At 35.6% G+C, this 20328-nt stretch overlaps 1 protein-coding gene across 1 annotated transcript; it reads left to right on the top strand.

The window, feature by feature from the left end:
- Positions 1-1085: 1085 nt before the first annotated feature.
- Positions 1086-11819, top strand: LOC149135049 (uncharacterized). The gene is made up of 2 exons (XM_089353465.1): positions 1086-5189; positions 11802-11819. The coding sequence occupies exons 1-2, from the start codon at positions 1086-1088 to the stop codon at positions 11817-11819; spliced, it is 4122 nt and encodes a 1373-aa protein (XP_089209591.1).
- Positions 11820-20328: the final 8509 nt, after the last annotated feature.

Genomic DNA, 20328 nt, shown 5'->3' with positions numbered 1-20328 from the left:
TTACTTTAAATCATTTATTTATTTTATATCGTTCATCTTTCTCCACCCACGCCCTTCTCATTCACACACATGCTACTTTGGGAGCGAAAGAGTTTTGTTTATATTTCACGCCGGTACGAGCCCTTAATATCGGCCTTTTCCGTAACAAGTGTCTTCGGCGATTTTTCGCCATCCATTTCTTTAACAACAATGAAACAACGAGGTATGTAACAATTTGTCAGTGTTCTATTTATTTTTTTCTTTGTGAAAATCGTGCGAGTGTTATCTATAAATTTAGCTGTACTTGGTAAATTTAAGATTTAAAAATGTTTTCCTTATTTTTTATCTCTGTATGTTGGTTCATTCAATTAGAAAATAAAACCTAATGACGATGTAATTAGCAACAAGCACATTTGGTTTCTTAGTTTTTGTTTGTTTTTTTGTTTAAATTCTTTACTTGACTGTTATATTTCTTACGAAGAGTGAAAAAATGTTTTCCATATTCTTAATCTCCGTATTTTCCCCGTACATTGAAAAATAGATGGTGAAAAGATCAATGTGTGTGTGGCTGGATTTCCGAGGCTGAAAATGTAAAATGCTTTTTATACTTCTTAAACATGAGATATAGTTTCAAAAACAGGGTTTGGTAGCATATTTCTTACGTAGAGAGTCTGCATTCTTATTTTTTAAATTTTATTATATATTTAAATTTCATTCTATTCTGTTGCATTTTGCTTTATTTTTCAGCTGTTTGTTTGACGAAACAAGTTACTCTTCATTGAAAACGACCGCGTAACGTTGTCTGTGTTTGAAAACCAGCTTCATTTGTGGCTCTATTTAATCATATTTCTCCATTGTTTCAAAAACAGGGTTTTGTAGCATATTTCTTACGTAGAGAGTCTGCATTCTTAATCTATTTAATCTATTCGCAAAACACGTTGGCATAGAGGGCTAGAAGGGTCAATGAGACTTCTGACGAAAGTAATTTGCAATTGGCTCAGACCTCTTTGCATGCTTTGAGCAGGAGAGTCACTGAAAGTGACGACGAAAGAGCTATGCGACTACAAAGGAGGAGGTCGTATGACCGTTCGGTGCGTTTTCAAGAAATGAGCTCAGCTCGATCTGCTCGCAATTCAAAAAATGCTGCTGCCACTGCCAATACAAGAGCAACTGAGACAGCTGAACAACGAGCAATACTCAATTCAAAGAATGCTGCTGCCACTGCCAAAGCAAGAGCCTCCGAGACTATCGAACGACGGGCAGCTCGCAATTCTAAGAATGCTGCTGCCACTGCCAATTCAAGAGCCTCCGAGACTGCGGAACAACGAGCAGTCCGAAATTCGCAAAACACTGCTGCCATTACTACTACGCGATCTGCTAAAACTCGTCTACAGAGATATGGTAGGCTACAGAGGAATAGTCATTGGCGAGAGACTGCTCGCGGCATTACAAGCCCCAAAAGTTCCTATTGGCTCATGAAGGTTTTCAACTATGAACCGACGATAAGCTACTCCTCCCGCTCTGAAATCGAGATTGAGGGTATGTGCTACACCTGTAAGCACTGCAATGCTAAGAAATGGTCAGCCGAACCACCTGGGATGTGCTGCTCAAATGGCAAAGTGCAGCTGCCATCACTTGAAGACCCTCCACAACCTTTGAAGGACCTGCTGGCAGGGTCTGCGCCAAAGTCATCCAGATTTCTTCAACTTATCAGGACATACAATTGCGCTTTCCAGATGACCTCCTTTGGGGCTAAAGTTGTCCGAGAGGAAAGGTGGATGCCAACTTTTAAGGTCCAGGGGCAGGTTTACCACCTCATTGGGTCACTCCAGCCCCCTAACAATAGTTCACCGGCGTTTTTGCAGCTTTATTTCATCTCTGACTACAATCAACAGGCCGCAGCACGAGTAGCGAATTTCCAGGCGAATGGAGACAACACAGAGGCTGAAACTTTCGACAGAGACATCTTACTTGGCCTACAAACAATGCTGCACGAGCACAACAGTTACATCATCAGCTTCAAATGCGCATTGGAGAACACACTCTGTCCCAACTACAATGTCATCATTAACGCTGACAAGAGGCCATCTGGGGGGCATGCTCGCTGCTTCAATGCTCCCGCATGCAATGAGGTGGCAGTCGTTCTTCATGGGGACCAACACAACCCCAGAGATATAGTTATCTCATGCCGTGGCGGCGGCCTTCGTAGGATTAGTGAAACTCACCGCTCTTACGACAGTCTACAGTACCCCCTTTTGTTTACTTGCGGGGAGAATGGTTACCATTTCGGCATTCAACATCGTCAACCCAACGACCCCTCTGTGACATTGGCCAAAACAGTGTCGTCAAGGGCATATTATGCCTACAGATTTATGTTGCGAGTGAACAGCTTCAATCACTTTCATCGGTCGCGAGACCTACTTCATAAGTTTGCAGTGGACATGGCTGCCAAGGTTGAATCCGAGCGTCTGTGTTTTATAAAAACACACCAGAAAGAGCTACGCAGTGACAGCTACATCCATATACGAGATGGGATCCAGAATGATGCTGATCCCCGAAGCCTGGGAAAGACCTGGATATTACCCTCCAGCTACACGGGGGGACCCAGGTACATGCACGAACGAACCCAGGACGCAATGACATACGTCCGAAATTATGGTCATCCGGACCTGTTTATTACGTTCACGTGCAACCCAAAGTGGGTGGAAATAACCTGTGAACTTTACCCTGGGCAACAACCTGCTCATAGGCATGACCTACTTGCTCGAGTGTTCCAGTTGATGTCATTAATCAAAAAGGGGAAGATTTTTGGGCCAGTCAAGTGCGACATGTACACCGTGGAATGGCAGAAGAGAGGAAATCCACATGCTCACATTCTGATTTGGCTAGCGACGAAAATCAACTCTAATGATGTTGATGCAATCATCTCAGCTGAGATTCCTAACCCTGTCATCGACCATGAGTTATATGACATTGTCAGCATGAACATGATTCATGGTCCGTGTGGGATGGGTGTTGATGGCTATCATGCATGCTTACAGAACTGGTCATGTAGTAAGGGATTCCCTAAGCAATTTGTTGATGAGACACGGGCTAATGGAGACGGGTACCCCCTGTACAGACGGAGACGGCCTGAGAACAGTGGCTTCACCACAACAGTAAAGGGAAGTAAAGTCGACAATCGGTGGGTTGTCCCTTACTGCCCGCTTCTCTTGAAGATTTTTAATGCCCATATAAATGTTGAATTTTGCAGTTCCGTTAAAGCAATAAAGTACATTTGTAAGTACATTAACAAAGGCTCCGATGCCGCCGTTTTTGGCTTTCAAAGTGCCAGTGGAAGAGATGAAGTTTCTGAGTACCTGTCGGGGCGGTACATCAGAAGCAATGAGGCTTTTTGGCGTATTTTCAGTTTCCCACTCCACCAGAGGCATCCAGCAATCATGCATCTGATTGTTCATTTCGAGAATGGTCAGCGTGTATACTTTTCTGAGCACAATGCTGCCCAATTGGCTGCCCTGCCGAAGGAGACAACTCTTACTGGTTTCTTTAAGTTGTGTCAGATTGACACATTTGCAAAGCGTCTTATTTATCCGCAACTGCCATCCTACTTTGTGTGGGATAAAAACGTTTGGACACGGAGACAGTCGGGGGTTGATGTAGATGGGCATCCAGGCATTAAGTTTTCGGATTGCCTCGGGAGGGTATACACGGTGCACCCAAGCCAGCAGGAGTGTTTTTACTTGCGACTCCTTCTTCATGAAGTTGTCGGTCCAGAAAGCTTCCGCGATATCAGAACTGTTGACAATGTGTGTTATGACACATTTCGGGCAGCCTGCTTTCAGCGTGGGCTTTTGGAGGATGACTCACAATGGGATTCTACTTTGGCTGAAGGGGCTTTGCTAAACTCACCCAAAAGCCTACGGCAAGTCTTCGCTATTTTGCTCCAAAAATGTGGGTTGTCCGATCCAGTTTCTTTGTGGGTGAAGTACAGGGACCCTATGTCCGAGGACTTCCTTTGGATGGCAAAGCAACAGTGCCCTAATGCTGACATTGGATACAATGACCTGATCTACAATAATGCGCTGATTGAAATTGAGGATGCCCTGCTCAAAATGGGTGGGGCGGCATTGAACACATTCGGTTTGCCTTCCTCATTGCGACAGGACATTAACACACTCGCACCAAAGTTACTTCTGGAGTTGTCGTATGACGCTGATGGGCTTGCGGAGTACCTGAGAGTAAATGAACTGAAATTGCTCGCTGATCAGAGGCTGGCGTACGAAACTGTCGTCAGTGCTGTTGAAAAACAAGTGGGCGGCATTTTTTTCCCCGATGCTCCTGGAGGTACCGGCAAACCCTTTGTAACAAGATTAATACTTGCTAAGATTCGTCGCGAGAAACAAATTGCGCTAGCTGTTGCATCCTCGGGAATCGCTGCTACGTTATTGCCAGGTGGTAGGACGGCGCACTCGGCATTCAAGCTGCCTTTGGATTTGGTGAGGGCCGAGGTTCCTACTTGCAATATTAGCAAAAATTCAGAGGAAGCTGAAGTTCTTAGACAGTGCCGTCTTATTGTATGGGACGAATGCACAATGGCCAATAAGGGTGCCCCTGAGGCACTCGATCGGTCACTGAAAGATATCAGGGATTCTACAGCTTCTATGGGTGGTGTAACTCTATTACTTTCAGGAGATTTCCGACAAACCCTTCCTGTCATCCCTAAAGGAACCAGGGCTGATAAAGTGCGTGCATGCCTTAAGTCATCCATGTTGTGGCCCCAGGTTAAGATGTTAAGCCTAAGCACAAACATGCGTGCGCACTTGCTTGGTGATATCACGTCTGCAGCATTTGCTGAAGACATTTTAGCCCTTGGAGAAGGGAAGGTTCCTAATAATGATAAGGGTGACATGTCCATCTCTGAACTGTGCAACACAGTGGACAACCCTTCTGACCTTTTGGAAACAGTGTTCCCCAATCTGGAAAGTAACTATGCAGACATCAATTGGCTCAGTGAAAGAACTATCCTGGCCCCCAAAAACGTAGCTGTCAGTGCTATCAATGACCAGCTCATAAGCCGAATTCTGGGTGAGGAGCGCATCTACAAATCGGTTGACCGGACCTCTGACCCCCAAGACATTGTCAATTACCCTATCGAGTTTCTCAACTCATTGGAGCCAGCAGGGCTTCCACCTCACATTCTTAGGCTAAGGGTTGGATGCCCAATTATGCTAATCAGAAACTTGCTTCCGCCTAAACAGTGCAACGGGACCCGCTTAGTAGTTACGTCCCTGATGCCCCACTTGATTGAGGCCACCATTGTTACAGAGTGCGGGAGAGGTGAACATGTTTTCATTTCAAGGATGCACCTTTATCCCTCGGGGTCAGACATACCATTTCACTTCCACAGATCGCAGTTCCCGGTGAGACCATGCTTTGCCATGTCCATCAACAAATCCCAAGGCCAAACACTATCGGTGGCAGGCATCCATTTGGAGGAGCCATGCTTTTCACATGGGCAACTTTATGTGGCCTGCTCCCGTGTGGGTAGTAGAAACGCTCTTTTTGTGTATGCTCCTCAGGGCAGAACACGCAATGTTGTCTATAGCGAAGTTTTATAGACAAGTTGTCATTGCAGCCGATGTGGTTATAAACAGTGATCCAGAAGCATTGGCCGGACATATTCGCAAATCATGGCAACATGAATTATGGACTCTTCCACTTTTTTATTGGACAATGCTGACTTCTCCAACAATAATGCTCACTCAGCTGATATCAGTGATTAGCTAAGTTGCTCATAAAGTTAACCTAGAGGGACAGGCCCCTTATTTTTTGGTTAAGGCTGTGGTAAGTTTTCCTAAGCTGTTCCAATCCAAATCCCCAATGCAACACTTCATAATCCTAGATTAATCCCGGGCAACACCGGGCTATACTGCTAGTATACCATAAAACGCACCATCTGAAAGAATCAGCCTTGACATATCCCTCTTCTTACTATGTGTGTGTGTGTGTGTGTGTGTGTGTGTGTGTGTGTGTGTGTGTGTGTTTGTGTGTGTGTGTGTGTGTGTGTGTACATAGCTATATATACATGTGTGTGTGTCTGTGTATTTTGTGTGCATACTTTTAGCTAATGTTTCATTATGGGATAAATGGAATGGAAATAAAGAAATGTCATACCATATTCAGTTCTTGTATATTCGCATTTGTTAGTTTGAGAATGTGTTTTAATATTTGCGGGTTTTCTTGTATAAATTTCAATTATTCATTTAAAATAGTAACCTTTCATAGAAAATAGAATCCATAATTCAGTCGGTGAACAATAATATCTCTCATGTCTCACTTTGAAAACTCTACTTTGGCAATATTTTTCTTCTGTTCAAATAATGTTAATTTTGATTAACATATATATTCTTAATACTACAAATAATATTGAATTCATTTAAATTGTACGTTAGTGTTAAGAAGTAATGAAATTCATAAGAAATTTTATATCAACAACATTTTTCTTAAATTTCGCTAATAAATCCGACCTCATTCAAATAAAATTAAATATATATAAAAAAACATAGTTGTATTATTGGCTGTTTATAATGAGAAGTCGATGAATGAAGAATGTATCTGACAGATAGTTTTGATCTTTCATTGAACATTTCTTAATGTGTGTATACTGCATTCTATAATATATTGATTCTACTCCGAGATTGATTATGAGTTTCATAATATAGATCCACACAGCTATCAAATAAACATTTCCTTTGAATCATGAAAAACGATGTTTAACGGACCCTAAAAATTTCATTAATATTTGCTCTGTTATTTGTATTATCGAAACAGAATGAAGTATATTTATGAATCCAAACTAGTACGATACAATAATTTTTCTTTAATTTGTTCCAGTCATTCAATCGTGGCCATGCTGGGGCACTGCTTTGAAGGTTTTAGACGAACAAATCGACTCCAGTATTTATTTTAAAGTCTAGTACTTATTCTATCGGTCTCTTTTTGCCGAACCGCTAGTTTACGGATACGTAAACAAACCAACACTGACTGTCAAGTAAAGATGGTGTACAAACACACGATTATACACACGCACACACACACACACATACACACACACACACACACACATTACATCTCCCAAATCCACTCATGAGTCATAAAGCTTCCTTGGCATATTGACCAAGAAGACACTTGCCCATGGTGTCATGCAATGCAGGATGACCAAACCCAGAACCATGTGGATTGAACCAAGCTTCTTACTACACAACCACAAATAAAAGATATTCATGAAAATATCTTAAAATATTAAAAAGTTGATAAGATCAACTAAATATTTCATATTTATTTAATTTGAAAAGATTTTTAGTTTACTTTACCTTTTTTCCATGACATACGTTATATTGTCGACATAAGTAAATTTAATACAACACTCCAAACGTTTCTATTTCAAAACGTATACATTAAGCCTTCAACAGGTAAATAATATTTAATAAAACTCACTTAAACAAAGACCAGTTCTTTCTTGGCTCTCCACGCATCACGGACAATTCCTATTGATGGCACTTCTCAGCCTGTAGATCTGAAATTAAAATGGCAACGCTCACCAACCTTGCTCTTAGCACTATCAAACTCGGTGTTACGAAATTACCCACGATCCGTGAGTTGAAAGCACTGTGGAAACGAATAATCAAACAATCTAGAGTCCTCACCCCATTTTTACATAGTCGGTTATTCCCGTTTATAAACTTCTATCGAATGCTTGCTCGATTGACAGTAGACCGTGAGCGCCTAGTATAATAGAGGTATCAGATGTACAACTTTGATCTGTGATTGACTCACGACTGTTGCGTCAAACATGACTTGTAGATGATAATAAATCACAGAAGTGATGTAGAGGTTCACCGCCGCTGCTCAGTTATTCGGCAAGAGATTCCAACCTGTGTATTTCTAATGGACTATGACAAATCAGCTCGAATGCTCGTCGCAGTTCCTGTCTACTTCGTAATCTGGATCGAACCAATCAACGAAAAGCGTATTCATAACTTCAGTCTAGTGCGAGATGACGGCGTTTCCACTGCCGGTTCTTCAGTTGCGGAGATGCATGCTCCCTAACTTGAATTGATTAAAAAGTACGCTAGTTCCTACTTTCTAATTGTTTCGAAACTTTGATACCTATTTTGACTTCTGTGGTATTGTATGACAATGCTAACACGGTTCTTTTGTGTCTCAGTTCATGCGAGATTACAAAAGCATCGGTCATTGGGTCCATAGAACATGAATCGCTTCTCGGCAGTAAAAACTACTTTGATAACATCAACAGAAGTAGTTAAAAATAATTTTGCGCAGTTTACCCTTGCCTTCTTAGGTTTTTTGCTTAAATAAATCTTCCTCTTGACTTTTCCGTACATGTATCCAATTTCTTTCAGTGTTATTTGAAATGTTGGAATATTTACATCTATTTCACATTTCTCCTTCACCTTCAATGCCGTTTACCTTTTTTCCAGCAACCAAGACATGGGTCACAGTCATCTTCATTCGCCTTTGAGTTCTTTTCCAAGCAACTTTTTTCTTCCTCTTTTCTTCCTATTCCGGTTATAGTCATTCTTTAACATATACACCACTGTAGACTTCGAAATCTTCAAACCAACAGCTATTTTCTTCAGGCTTAGGCCATCTTCTCTCTTCTATCAAACTAAAGAACTCATTTCTTTTCAATGCAATTTCATCCGAAAAATTTTTTGTCAATTAAAGAAAGATTTCTTGAAGAATAATACTTATTGAAGTACTGCATACTGCCTTTGTACTAGAAAATTTGCATAAAAATTTGAAGGGATTGCTCAGGGTGACATTAAAGTAAGCATTCTATTATGTCCGAAAAATAATGTCGCGTAATTTATATCAAAATATGTAAAAAGAAATGCTCGCAGCACACAAAAGACTGAAACAAGCATCTTACTTTAAGTTAATTTAAAGCTCACAAATATGTGCGTAGCTACTCTAAGTAGCTCTACAAAATAAACTTTCTAGAAGTACAATTTTTAAGCCGTCTGAAAAAAATTGTCAAGCTCTGTATTAGTGGCAAACCCATTATCTATTAATACTGCCATTGTTGATATCCGGGTAGTTGTTGTTCCGTAGACCGAATTTCTTACACACCTCTACTCTATTTTCTTATATTCTTTTCAATGAGTTGCTTGTTTATGTGTAAATTGGACAAGCGTTTATGCTGATAATATATAAAATTGAAGATACTGTATAGTTGGTGAATATAGATTACCACGTGTTGTGGTATCTCTTGTTTTGTTTGTTAAGTGTGATACCGTGGGTACTAAATTTTGTTCACTCTTTCGCCGGCTCTTGAGAAAGCCTTCATCAACATTTTGTATTTTGGTTGTTTGTTCTTCTGTTTATTGTAACTTATTTAGCTTGTCTGGTAGTTTCTTCAATATGTTCATTCAGATGAGGTCGCGTTTATTGAATGTGTAATCGTCCTTGTATTGTGTTCTTTCTTTTGTGGAGCAGTATGCGTTTTGTAGATTCTGTTGAGATGCTTTGATTGATTGACGGTTGCCCATCTTATTAATTTTTTTCCCTTTTCAGTAAGTATTCTTTCTGTCACTTGTTCTATCCCAGCTTTTGAGACCTTATTGTTTATAGTAAATTCCCGTATATTTGCACATGTGTTATTTGCAACTTTATATTTTCTCAAATTCTTTGTTTTCTCTAGTATTATTATGTATCTTTCATAGTGCACATGTTATTAGGTTATAGTGTTGATGTGTAACACTTTAATGTAATTTTTTGGTCTAAGATACTAGGTGATATCTCCTTTTTAAGAAAATACTTTTATCTTTGAACGGGATATTTTGTTTTCTTCTTTAATGCAAACTATCAAATTTACCCCGGTCACCCTATATATATATCAGCTTTGTGATGGTGATTTAGAATGTTGTCAAATGTTTTCTTGCTATACTGTATATGTTCTACTTAATTTCCAATGCTTTTATGCTGGAGCTGTAATATATAAATGAAACAGCTAGTGCGTTTATGATTACTTGTTTATTTCTAGTACTGAGATCAGGTCATAATAGGTTTCTTTCAATAGAATTGTTAATGAATGTGAATGCTAAGCGCTGACATTGTAAGCAGTCTGTGTATTATTACTTCTCTCACAGGTATAGGGCTGCTCTCTAAGTTTTCCTTTTCACTTCTAATGATATAATAGTTTTCCATTGTACTATGACAAACTTTTTTATTTTATTAGTGTTTGAGTTTCTTAGATTGTGTAGAATATTTTTAAGTGTCCACCAGTGTGAAATACTAGAAAATACCTTCTCGGAGTCAATCGAAGCAATACAGGGGGTTATTTTCACCATTTAATGTCGACTATCACGCTCGATTCACTGGTAGCGGTTGTCTTCAGCTATACAACCTTTTCTGGTAGTGTTTCTTATTCTTATAGAAATATTACCGTTTTCTAGATGCCTAAACAGCCTCTTTTACTGTATCAATCTAACGACATAACTCGTTAATAAGTAAAGGTCTATAATATAGTGACTGCCTGGTATTCTTTTGTGGAATTAGTATATTTCCACTTTCGGTATCCATTCAGGCTTTAATTCGTATCTGCTAACCACTTTATTGAATGCTGTTGCTATATAATCATGGGTACTGGCCATGTACTTCATCCAGAAACGGGAGACTTTTTCTATCCTAGATACATTGCAGTTGTAGTGATATTACTTATGGGAGAACAACATTGAGGCGCTATTGTGTTTTTTCTTCATTTCTGAAGCACTGTACATTTTTATTGTGTTGAGTGTCGTTGCTTCATATTCCTTCCCATACACCTGAACTTGGCGTTGGCAGTAGCGTCCTGCGTTGGGTTGTCTTCTGATGTTATAGTTATTTGTTGATGTCTTCTCTTTAATGTTCTGGCATTTGTTTAAAACAGTTTGTTCTCCTAGGAGAAGCGTTTAATTCAGTTTGTTTTTGCTGCTATGCTTTGTTTGAGCTTTGCATTTGCTTCCAGAATAGCTTCATGTTTATGTATTTATTGTTATTTGTGTTTTTTTATTATGTTAAATGGCTCGCTAAGTAAAGATAGTCATTATTACTTTTTACTTATGGTAGAGTGGGATTGGAGCAAATCCGAGGTAAACTTCATCACTACCACTGTTGTAGAATAAATGAGATCCTGCAGTCTGTCAAAATTCGATACCTTTTTCTTTTATCTAGCACAGAATATCTTGAAAGGTCCAATCATATCTATTCTTTCATAAAGTCGTTTATTCATTTGTAGCTAATGAACGCGCTTGTGTTGCTCCTTATTCATTGATTCTTTGCTTTTTTCTGTTGTCTTTATCATTTCAGTTATATCATTCTTAATACTGTTTTGTTTATCCGTTTGGATGCTTCTTGTTCTTTCATTTGCTGATAGGTATGGGATGGAGGGCTTGCATTTGTTTTGGCTGTGGGGTCGATTGTGTATGTGTATAGGGGCTTCTTTGATATTCGTAATCTTGTTTAGACTTTAATTTACTGCACAACCTTAGTTGTTCCTTGCATGGTCTGTTAAAAATCAATTTTATTTTGGTTTTGAGTTCTCGCTTATGGTATCGCTGTTTCCGATGTGTGCTTTTCTTTCGTTTCTGGAGTGTTACGTGCTTTGTTTATGATAGATTCTATTTTGCCTTCATTAGATTACGGCACTTTGTTTTTCTAATTTTATTGTACAATTTGTCTCTATATTTGTTTATTTGTGTTTTAAAAACTTTCCAAATGTGGATAATATAATGTGTTATATTTTCCTCATTTCTTTGTAGTTGTTTTCAATAACTTAGATGTCTCTTTTATGATACTTGTGTATTTTGGGTAGTGTTGTTGTGTAATATGCACGTAACATTTCAGTGCAGTTTGTTTTCTTCGGTCCAGCAACCTCTTCTGATTGTATGTGCATTTTGGAGGCTTATAGTAAGAGACGGGCCTTTCGGTCTAATAATTTTTTTTTTTTTGACAAGACATCATCTTAGACTATAGTGTTAGTAGCTTCTTTAGTGATCGCAATAGGTTCACAATACAAAATTTTATATGGTTTCTTTTGCCTATTGATTTATTTCCAGGAATTGTGGGGAGTATCTACTACCATTAGTTTTATTTTGCGATAGTCTGTTTAAATTGATTAATGTTTTACGCACTATGAATAAAAATGAAATGGAATTATCATGACATTATGGAAGGAAATTCTCTTCTTGTCAACGCATGAAGATCCATAGAAAGGAAAAGGTTATATGAAAACTAATGAATGAAAAGCGGCACACACAGCTAGCAGATATCACTTTGGAAAGCCAACGCCAGTAGTCAAACAGCAGTGCAAAAGATATCTATGTTGTTAATTCAGATAGAGAATTAGTACTGACTCTTGATATCAAACTAAGTGAGCCACCCACTATTGTAAAAAGAGATGGTAGGAGAGATTAGATGAAGAAATAGTTCACAGAATAGACTAGATGATAAGAAGGAGCACATAATAATAGAAATTTGCCAAATTTAGAGATATTGCTTTTGGAACCAGCAAGGACGACTATGAAGTTAGATTTTAGATATATTCAATTTATTATTCTTGATAATGTCTAGCATTGCCAATTCATCTAACGGTTATTTGAGAATGTTATTATTATAAATTCTTACTGGGACAGCTGAGTATTGATGTCCATTATCTTGTTTTGTATTTCCGCTTTAAGTATTGATTTGATGCGTCTGTAATATTTCTTCCTGTTTTTTTTCTTTCATATCTGTGTATTGTACTCGATCTCTATTTCATTGTTTACAAGGAATTTGGAAATCTGCGTTTGGTCTTATATTCTTTCTTTATGCAGTGTGATATTGGTCTCCTTAATTAACTTTTCTCTCCTCTGAGTTGACTTGATACGTCTTTTTAATCGAAATCTCATGTAGTGTTTGTGACAGCTTAGATGTTTATCATCTGTAGCGTGAGGTTTTACATATACAACAGATGGTTATCTAATCTCCCACAACACTTGTACTCGATTCCTGTTTAATTTAGCATTTTAGCTTACAGAACTTGCACCATGCAAAAAGTGGGTGAATACCAAGTTTTTTTCGAATAAATGTGGGATTAGATCTGTAACATTTTTTTGTTTACAAAATTGTTTAAACTCACGCCGTGATTAATTTGTCTGCTGGTTATTGACGCTATCTTACTCGGGGCTAATATTCGCCGGATATACATGCATGTTAGACTAACCATTCGTTGATCAGCAATTCATTATACTGCAGCATTCCACTTCATTTTCTAAACAACTTGTGGTTTTCAAGAAGTGTGTTCATCTTCTGTAGTATTACTGTACTACTGCAAGATTACCCAAACTGCAGGGAATAAGTTTTAAGGTCTTTTTTGTTGTTTTTTTAGCCTAAATCATTAAGATGATTTCTCTTCAGTGTGACAATCAAGCATTATCTCTTGCTCCTTCAGCATTTTAAGTGTGCGTATGTGTCCTTGCTAAATGTGTTTACCAGATATATGGAACCATATTATTTCATGGTGGCTTCTGCATGTTTGTTTATAGTAACAGTTTGAATACTTCGGTTGATATCAACTTCTCGGCGTTTAGAATTGTAATTGTTATTTTAAGCAACATTACTTGGGCTTATTTCTTCACTAACCATGTTCTTTCCTGGATTTCTGCTTGCCTTATTGTTGTTGCTATATATATATATATATATTTTTACCTAGTTCTTCATAAAATGGTGTAGGCTTGGAATGGATCAGATTGTTTTGTTCATTAATGGTTTGCTGAAGATATTTTGTAAATTAACAAGAATCGGGTATTCTTTAAATTCAGTTTTTTTATGGTTGTGTTATATTTCTGTAGCATTTGTCGTGTCTTCCTTTGCCCAACTGTATCTTTTCGTCATTAGTCTTTCCTTTATGACAGATACTCTCTTTTATATTTCTTTGTTTTCGAATGGTTTTACTTGCCTTTTGATATTCCCATACAAGTAGTTGTAAGTGATTACGCACTTTTGTTTGTAAGTGCTATATTATTCCATTTATCTCATGATATTGATATTCGTGTTTGTTTTCATTAAGTTTGCGTTGGACAGATTGCATTCTTGATTGTTGTTTTTTCCTTGTTTGTTCCATGGGAAGATTTATTGATTTTAATTGTTCAATTCTTTCCACTTTTAGACTATTGTAATATCTTTACAATTTTCTATATTTCAGTACAGTTCATATTCCGTTTTATTTATATTTTCATACTGTTTTAGTTTTATTTTCCTGATTCAGAGTTCTTTGAGAGTTCTATTATTTTTTCTTAGCTTTTCTTATTCATTTATTTTGTACATTTTAAGCCTATCTCCATGGTTTACGTTCTCAATTCTACTCTGTGTTCATTATTTCGTGTTTCTTTTAAGCGTTCTTTTTCTGATTTTTAAAATATTTTTCTTATTTTCAGAAAGGATTTTCTTAAATTAGCTTGTTATATTTGCGATCCAATGTTACATTTAGCCATGTGTTATTTTCCTTTGAAATTCTATGCGAGAATATTGACGTAGCTTCATTTTTGGATGGAATGCAGCTGTATACTTATTCTTCTCTTGGCAATTTGTGCCATTTCTGTTTGATTTACGATACGTGAGAAATCGAATATTTAAATTGTCATTATTTCTGTGTTCTGTATGCTCTATTTCCTCCAATTTGCTATACATAAATTCTAATTATGCATTTTTCGTTTAGCCTAGGGTGAATGACACGATTTCTTATTCGTATTGTGTGTCATTTTTTGCGAGTGATCAATCACTAGTTCTCTGCTAGTTTGTATACACAGGTGTTCGAAAGCTGGTCAGTACGAACATAAGTAACGCATGAGATAGTGGTCAATAGGTCATAAAAGTATACGTACACAATTACCTTTGAATTTGGACTTTGGAAATGAAGAGCCTCATCTCCATTTCTTCAAGGGTCGCTTACAATCATCGCGATGATTTTTGTTTAACTCCACTAAAAGGTAAAATGTGATTGATAAGTGAGGTTTTTTTGTGCAAGTCATTCGTACTTGTTACACTAGCTTCTTTATGTAAGTTCATATCCTTGAATCACTTGAGTTATTTCTCTTTTATCTTTTAATCATACAAGTTATTAATGGCCAAACCCGTTCGTAACATTTTTGTATTTATAAAAAAAATTGTCAATCTATCAAAGCAGGTAATTGCAAATTATAGTATGCTGATAAGATAAAATAAGATGGAATGATGTTGTTAGTTCTCTTCTCTCTTATAAACAAATTAGCGTGTAAATTAAATTTATGTAATTAATACTTAATTTCTTGAAATCAGCACATATTTTCTTTGGGAGTAGCCATCAAATATCACTCAAATTAGGAAGTAATTGAGAAATTATTACATACATCTTTCCGTTTATCACGCTTTAATATTTTTTTTTTTATGTAGATTCATGCCATCGGTTTATTTCTGTTGTTTCACGTCAATGTTTTCAAAATTATGCAAATTACGACGACTGGCGAAACACTTGGTATTTCTTCTATGTAAAAAAAAAGAACTTCCCGAGAGTTCAAAGCAAGTTTTGAATTGTTTATACAATACTTAGTACTCCATTTGGACCATCATATGTCCTAGAGCTGCTATTTTGCTGAAAAGTTTAGATTTCCCCGCAGGTATGAAAATAGTATTTTACAAGATCTAGTCTTAATCGCTTAAAACAATGTTTCCTTTTCATTGAAAAATTTCGCGAATCAGCGTTTGGCTTTTGTTTTCTTTCTCCACTCCAATTAGAAGATAATTGCAATTAATTGGGAAATTTTTCGTACGGCATTCAGTCCATCATTTAAATTATTTATTAAAACTTGTACTTTTTAATTCTTATTCCTTCCTTTGTTAACTATAGCCCTGGGATAGAAATACCGTCATATTCTGTTTATGTCTCTTATTGTACTAATAGTATTTATCAACCTCATAAAATATCAACTAGTGATGCAAGTCATCCATGTTTCTCTCGGTTGGCTGATCTGATGATGCTCGGACACTTATGCGCAGATGTTCAATGATAAAATATAAAAGCTATCAACTATCTCAACAAAACATTTCTTGTTATAGTACAATTTACATATATACACTGGCGAAACACAAAGACAGATGCAGAGAGAGAGAGACAGAGAGAGATAGATAGATAGAGAGAGAGAGAGAGAGAGAGAGAGAGAGAGAGAATAAAGAGAGGAGACAGAAAGCACGTGATGGTGCAGGAGAAAGAGAAAGAGTAAGAGAAAGGGTAAATAGTGAATAGGTAAAAGGATTATCTGTAATGAAAGAACAGGAACAACACTGCCAATTGGATTTCTGTATAGTCTACATACAGTAACAGCAGTCTACAATCTGTGCATTTATCACTTTTTGAAAGTATCACCTCTTTGCTTTGCGAGTCGCTACCGAATAAAAGACAAATTTTAAAAGACATCATACAGTACATCACTGCATCTCCAATTTGTTGAGCCAGTGATTATTTTTCATTTATTTCATTTGCCTCATTTAGAAATAAAATATTTTTACATTCACATTCTGCTTGTTGTTTTTCAAACGTAGTGCAGATAGTTGAAATTCTTAGTTACATCTTTTTGAAGTGTTAATATTTATTTTTAACAATCGTCAGTTATTTACTCGATGTAATACCTTCTGCGACACGCTTAATTCACTGAAATTGCTGCGACATCTGTATGCAACAATTATTAAATATAATAGTGTATTATTTTCCTATACTATTCACTGAAGACCGCATTAGCGTTGTAAGTAGTAGTTAAATTTTATAAATTCAAATAAGTAGCAGATAAAATAACAGATTAACAGATTTTAAAATCATATTTTATAAAACGTTTCTGTTTTTTTACTTAATGAAATCCGAATCTCTGTACCGTAATGTCAAACTTAAAACTATAATTGCTGTTATTAAATATAAAATCCCATCTTGATTTATCGGTAACTTTTCCGCTACTAGAAGAGTGCTAACGTTTGAATATTTATATTTCTTCAGCCATTAATAATGTGATGCTAATTCAGCAGTGAATCATCATCATATCGTCGCTTGCAATATATCAGCCAAAACCCATGTTGAATTTTCGAGTGCCAGTTAGTTGTAACATAAAAGAAAGAATAAAAGCAACGGTGTATGAAATGCACATGCGTAGAATTTAAAGAAGAGATGATTTTCACACTCATAGCGTGGTCGTGTGCTTGGGCTCCAGCGAACATAGACAGCATGCAATGGTAAACAGAAGTCATATGGTTCGAAAGTGGAATATTTGCTGTTGTTCGACTTGAATATATAACAAAAACAGAGACTGTTTTCAAATTTAAGCACACTTATATCGTTCAAACATTTAAAACATTACTAAAAGGAAATAAACATCTAAATATTAGATGTATATACACAAACATTTATATATAATGTGTGTGTGTGTGCGTGTGTGTGTGTGTGTGTGTGTGTGTGTGTGTGTGTGTATACACGCTTACTTATGTGCATATGTGTACTTTTGTGCATTTATGATAACTTTTCTCATTTTATTTTAGTCTTATATTTTTGTTGTTAAAACTATGTCTTGTTTTGGCTAAGTTCTTTATTATTTTATGATTATGTTGTGTATTTTAAATTTACTGTAGTTTTTAATGCTTACAATTGTGACTGACATAACAGTATTGCTAGGAAAGTACGAAAATAATTTTGTTTCGTTCTGAGCAGGCATGATATTCTCAAATAATTAATAAGCTAATAAAAATGAATAACAAAAGTTACATCAAAGTATACCAAATATATCACAATCTTGGCCTACAGAGACTTCTGTAATATAATTATTGGTAGCTCTCATTGATTCTAGACATCAGTTTTAATACAAGGTAGAATAATAGAATAATGTGGCACTGATGTCCTATTACGCACATTTAAGACGTAAATTATTAGGATTTCTACATTCTGAAACAGAGACCTTGTGATTGTACATGTGTTCTATATCTTTTGGCTATACTGTTCGTGTAGTTCGTTAATATGGTTGTAGTTTGACACTTCGTTGGTGTAAAGTAGATAATATGTTACGTATCTACAGAATATGATGATTTCTCAGAAACAAATTAGTGTAAAAGCGTTCATTTAAATTCGTACAACTTTTCAAACGTGTAACATACCTTAAAATGTAAGATAGAGCAATTAGATAAAATATTATTTTGGATTATTCGTAGCGTTTTCGGTGTTAATGATTGCAGTGGTTATACTACAGAAATGCAAAATATGCATCATTTAAAATTCAACAAGATATATCTGATATAAAATCTGAAAAATAGAATTCATCTTATAATTCAAGCACATACTCAGAAATGCAGAAAATAAGGTAACAACCAACACAAATTTCCCAAACAGCTATAAATATTTTATTAAAGCATAATTCTGATCGGATGGGGGTAGTGTTTGTTAGAACATCAGTTCTGGAAAGTGAACAAGAAGTGATAGTTCGCAGCCGCGGCGGAGAAGTGCCAGGTAACAACTGATTTAAATAGAAAGTGGTCTATTGTATTATCGTTTTAGATTTTCGTTTTCGAAATGATTTCATTTGCTCTAAAAATTTTCAACTTTAACGTGAAATGAGCATTAGTTCATATTATAATGTAGTCGTGCCTATTTACGTGTGCTGAATAAAATTAAGATTGAATTAAAAAAAAGATTGTTAACAAAATAAAGAAGGTTTCTGTGCTTCTCAGGGTAATATAATTGCTACTTTCCAATGCTGTTAGTGATGCCCACGTTATACGGGGGAGGAAGACAAAGCTGGAAAAATTATATTACTGAAAGTTTTGGTTATATAATTATCACTTCAAACTAATATCGTCTTAGAATACTTTCAGTCCCGTTTTACTAATTCTATATTTCAAAACAAAAACAAAAACAAGAAATAATGTTAAATCTTATCTTTCTGATGAAAAATGATTGAAACATGGAAATAAGTTTTAAATCAAAACTAGTATTATCTTGATTAATAAACACTTCTTTCTATGAATATTTCTGTAAGCAGGTGTTTATATATGCATATATATGTATATGTATATATAGCTATATCTATATATATATATATATATATATATATATATATATATATATATATATATGTAAGTATTATGTATGTCTATATATGTATATATATATGTATATGTATATATGTATATATATGTATATATATATATATATATATATATATATATATATATATATATATATATATATATATATATATATATATATATATATATATATATATATATATATATATATATATATATATATATATATATATATATATATATATGTATGTATATATGCATGCATATAACCTTTCGTACATCTGCTTACATGTTCTTATGCATACGAAGAATTTTATTACTACGTGTTTGTGCAGAAACAGAGATATATAATTATGTAAATGAGATTGAACATATTTTATTCTAATTGCAATTTATTCATAATTTATAAAAGCTCTATAGTTCTTTAGTGCAAAATATAATTACAATGATAATTCTTACCGGGAGGTAAGGGATTATAATCGTAATATGTTATGCCAAATGAAACGAAATTTGAAAATTAATATTCTAAGATTTTGCGAAATATTTTTAAAATGGAAAAGAAAAAAAGCATAATATGAATGTGTGATTGACTTACAAACGTACAGAAAACACTAACTTGTAAAAGATGATTCAAGTTGCCTAGCTGTTAAGTCACTGATAGGGAACACACTGTCGTATCGTAAATTCGACAACTTTATAAAACAATGTTTACTTTTCAACCATTTGTGCAGAATACTTATAGGATATTTATCTATTTGAAAATAGTTCTAGAATTCTATTTATTTAAATCAGTGGTATTTATCACATAGAAATCAACTCAAATATTGTTATACATCGGTTGACATTAACTTCTAAGGCAGTGTCATACAATGACCAAAACGTGCAAGAGGTTAGTCAAATAAGAAAAACATATAACTAGCTGATATTTTGTCATGAAATGTGTCCTTTGTTTAAAAAAGGGAGAAAAGCTTGCTATTAGCACTTGCTAATATTCTATCACGTCTCCATAATAAAAGAAAGTGGTTGAAATAGCACTATTTTTTTTTATTAACAATAATAACCCAGTAATTTCATATATTTGAAAAAAGACCAGATAAAAGTCGTTTTAACATGAAAAACTTTGTTCCTAGATATTCGAAATTTTTTTCATTTAAAGAAAAGAAATATCAATAGTCCAGGGTGTATCTTATTTTATATCCCTTATTTTGTAATTTC

This window comes from Octopus bimaculoides, chromosome 6 (assembly GCF_046866305.1).
Source record: "Octopus bimaculoides isolate indiv1 chromosome 6, ASM4686630v1, whole genome shotgun sequence".
NCBI classification, from domain to species: Eukaryota; Metazoa; Mollusca; class Cephalopoda; order Octopoda; family Octopodidae; genus Octopus; species Octopus bimaculoides.
Note: the sequence above shows the minus strand (reverse complement) of the source record. Positions and strands in the feature narration are given on the sequence as shown.

Bases quoted from the DNA above. Each gene is read 5' to 3' on its own strand.
- LOC149135049 (XM_089353465.1), top strand. From the start codon at position 1,086: ATGAGCTCAGCTCGATCTGCTCGCAATTCAAAAAATGCTGCTGCCACT.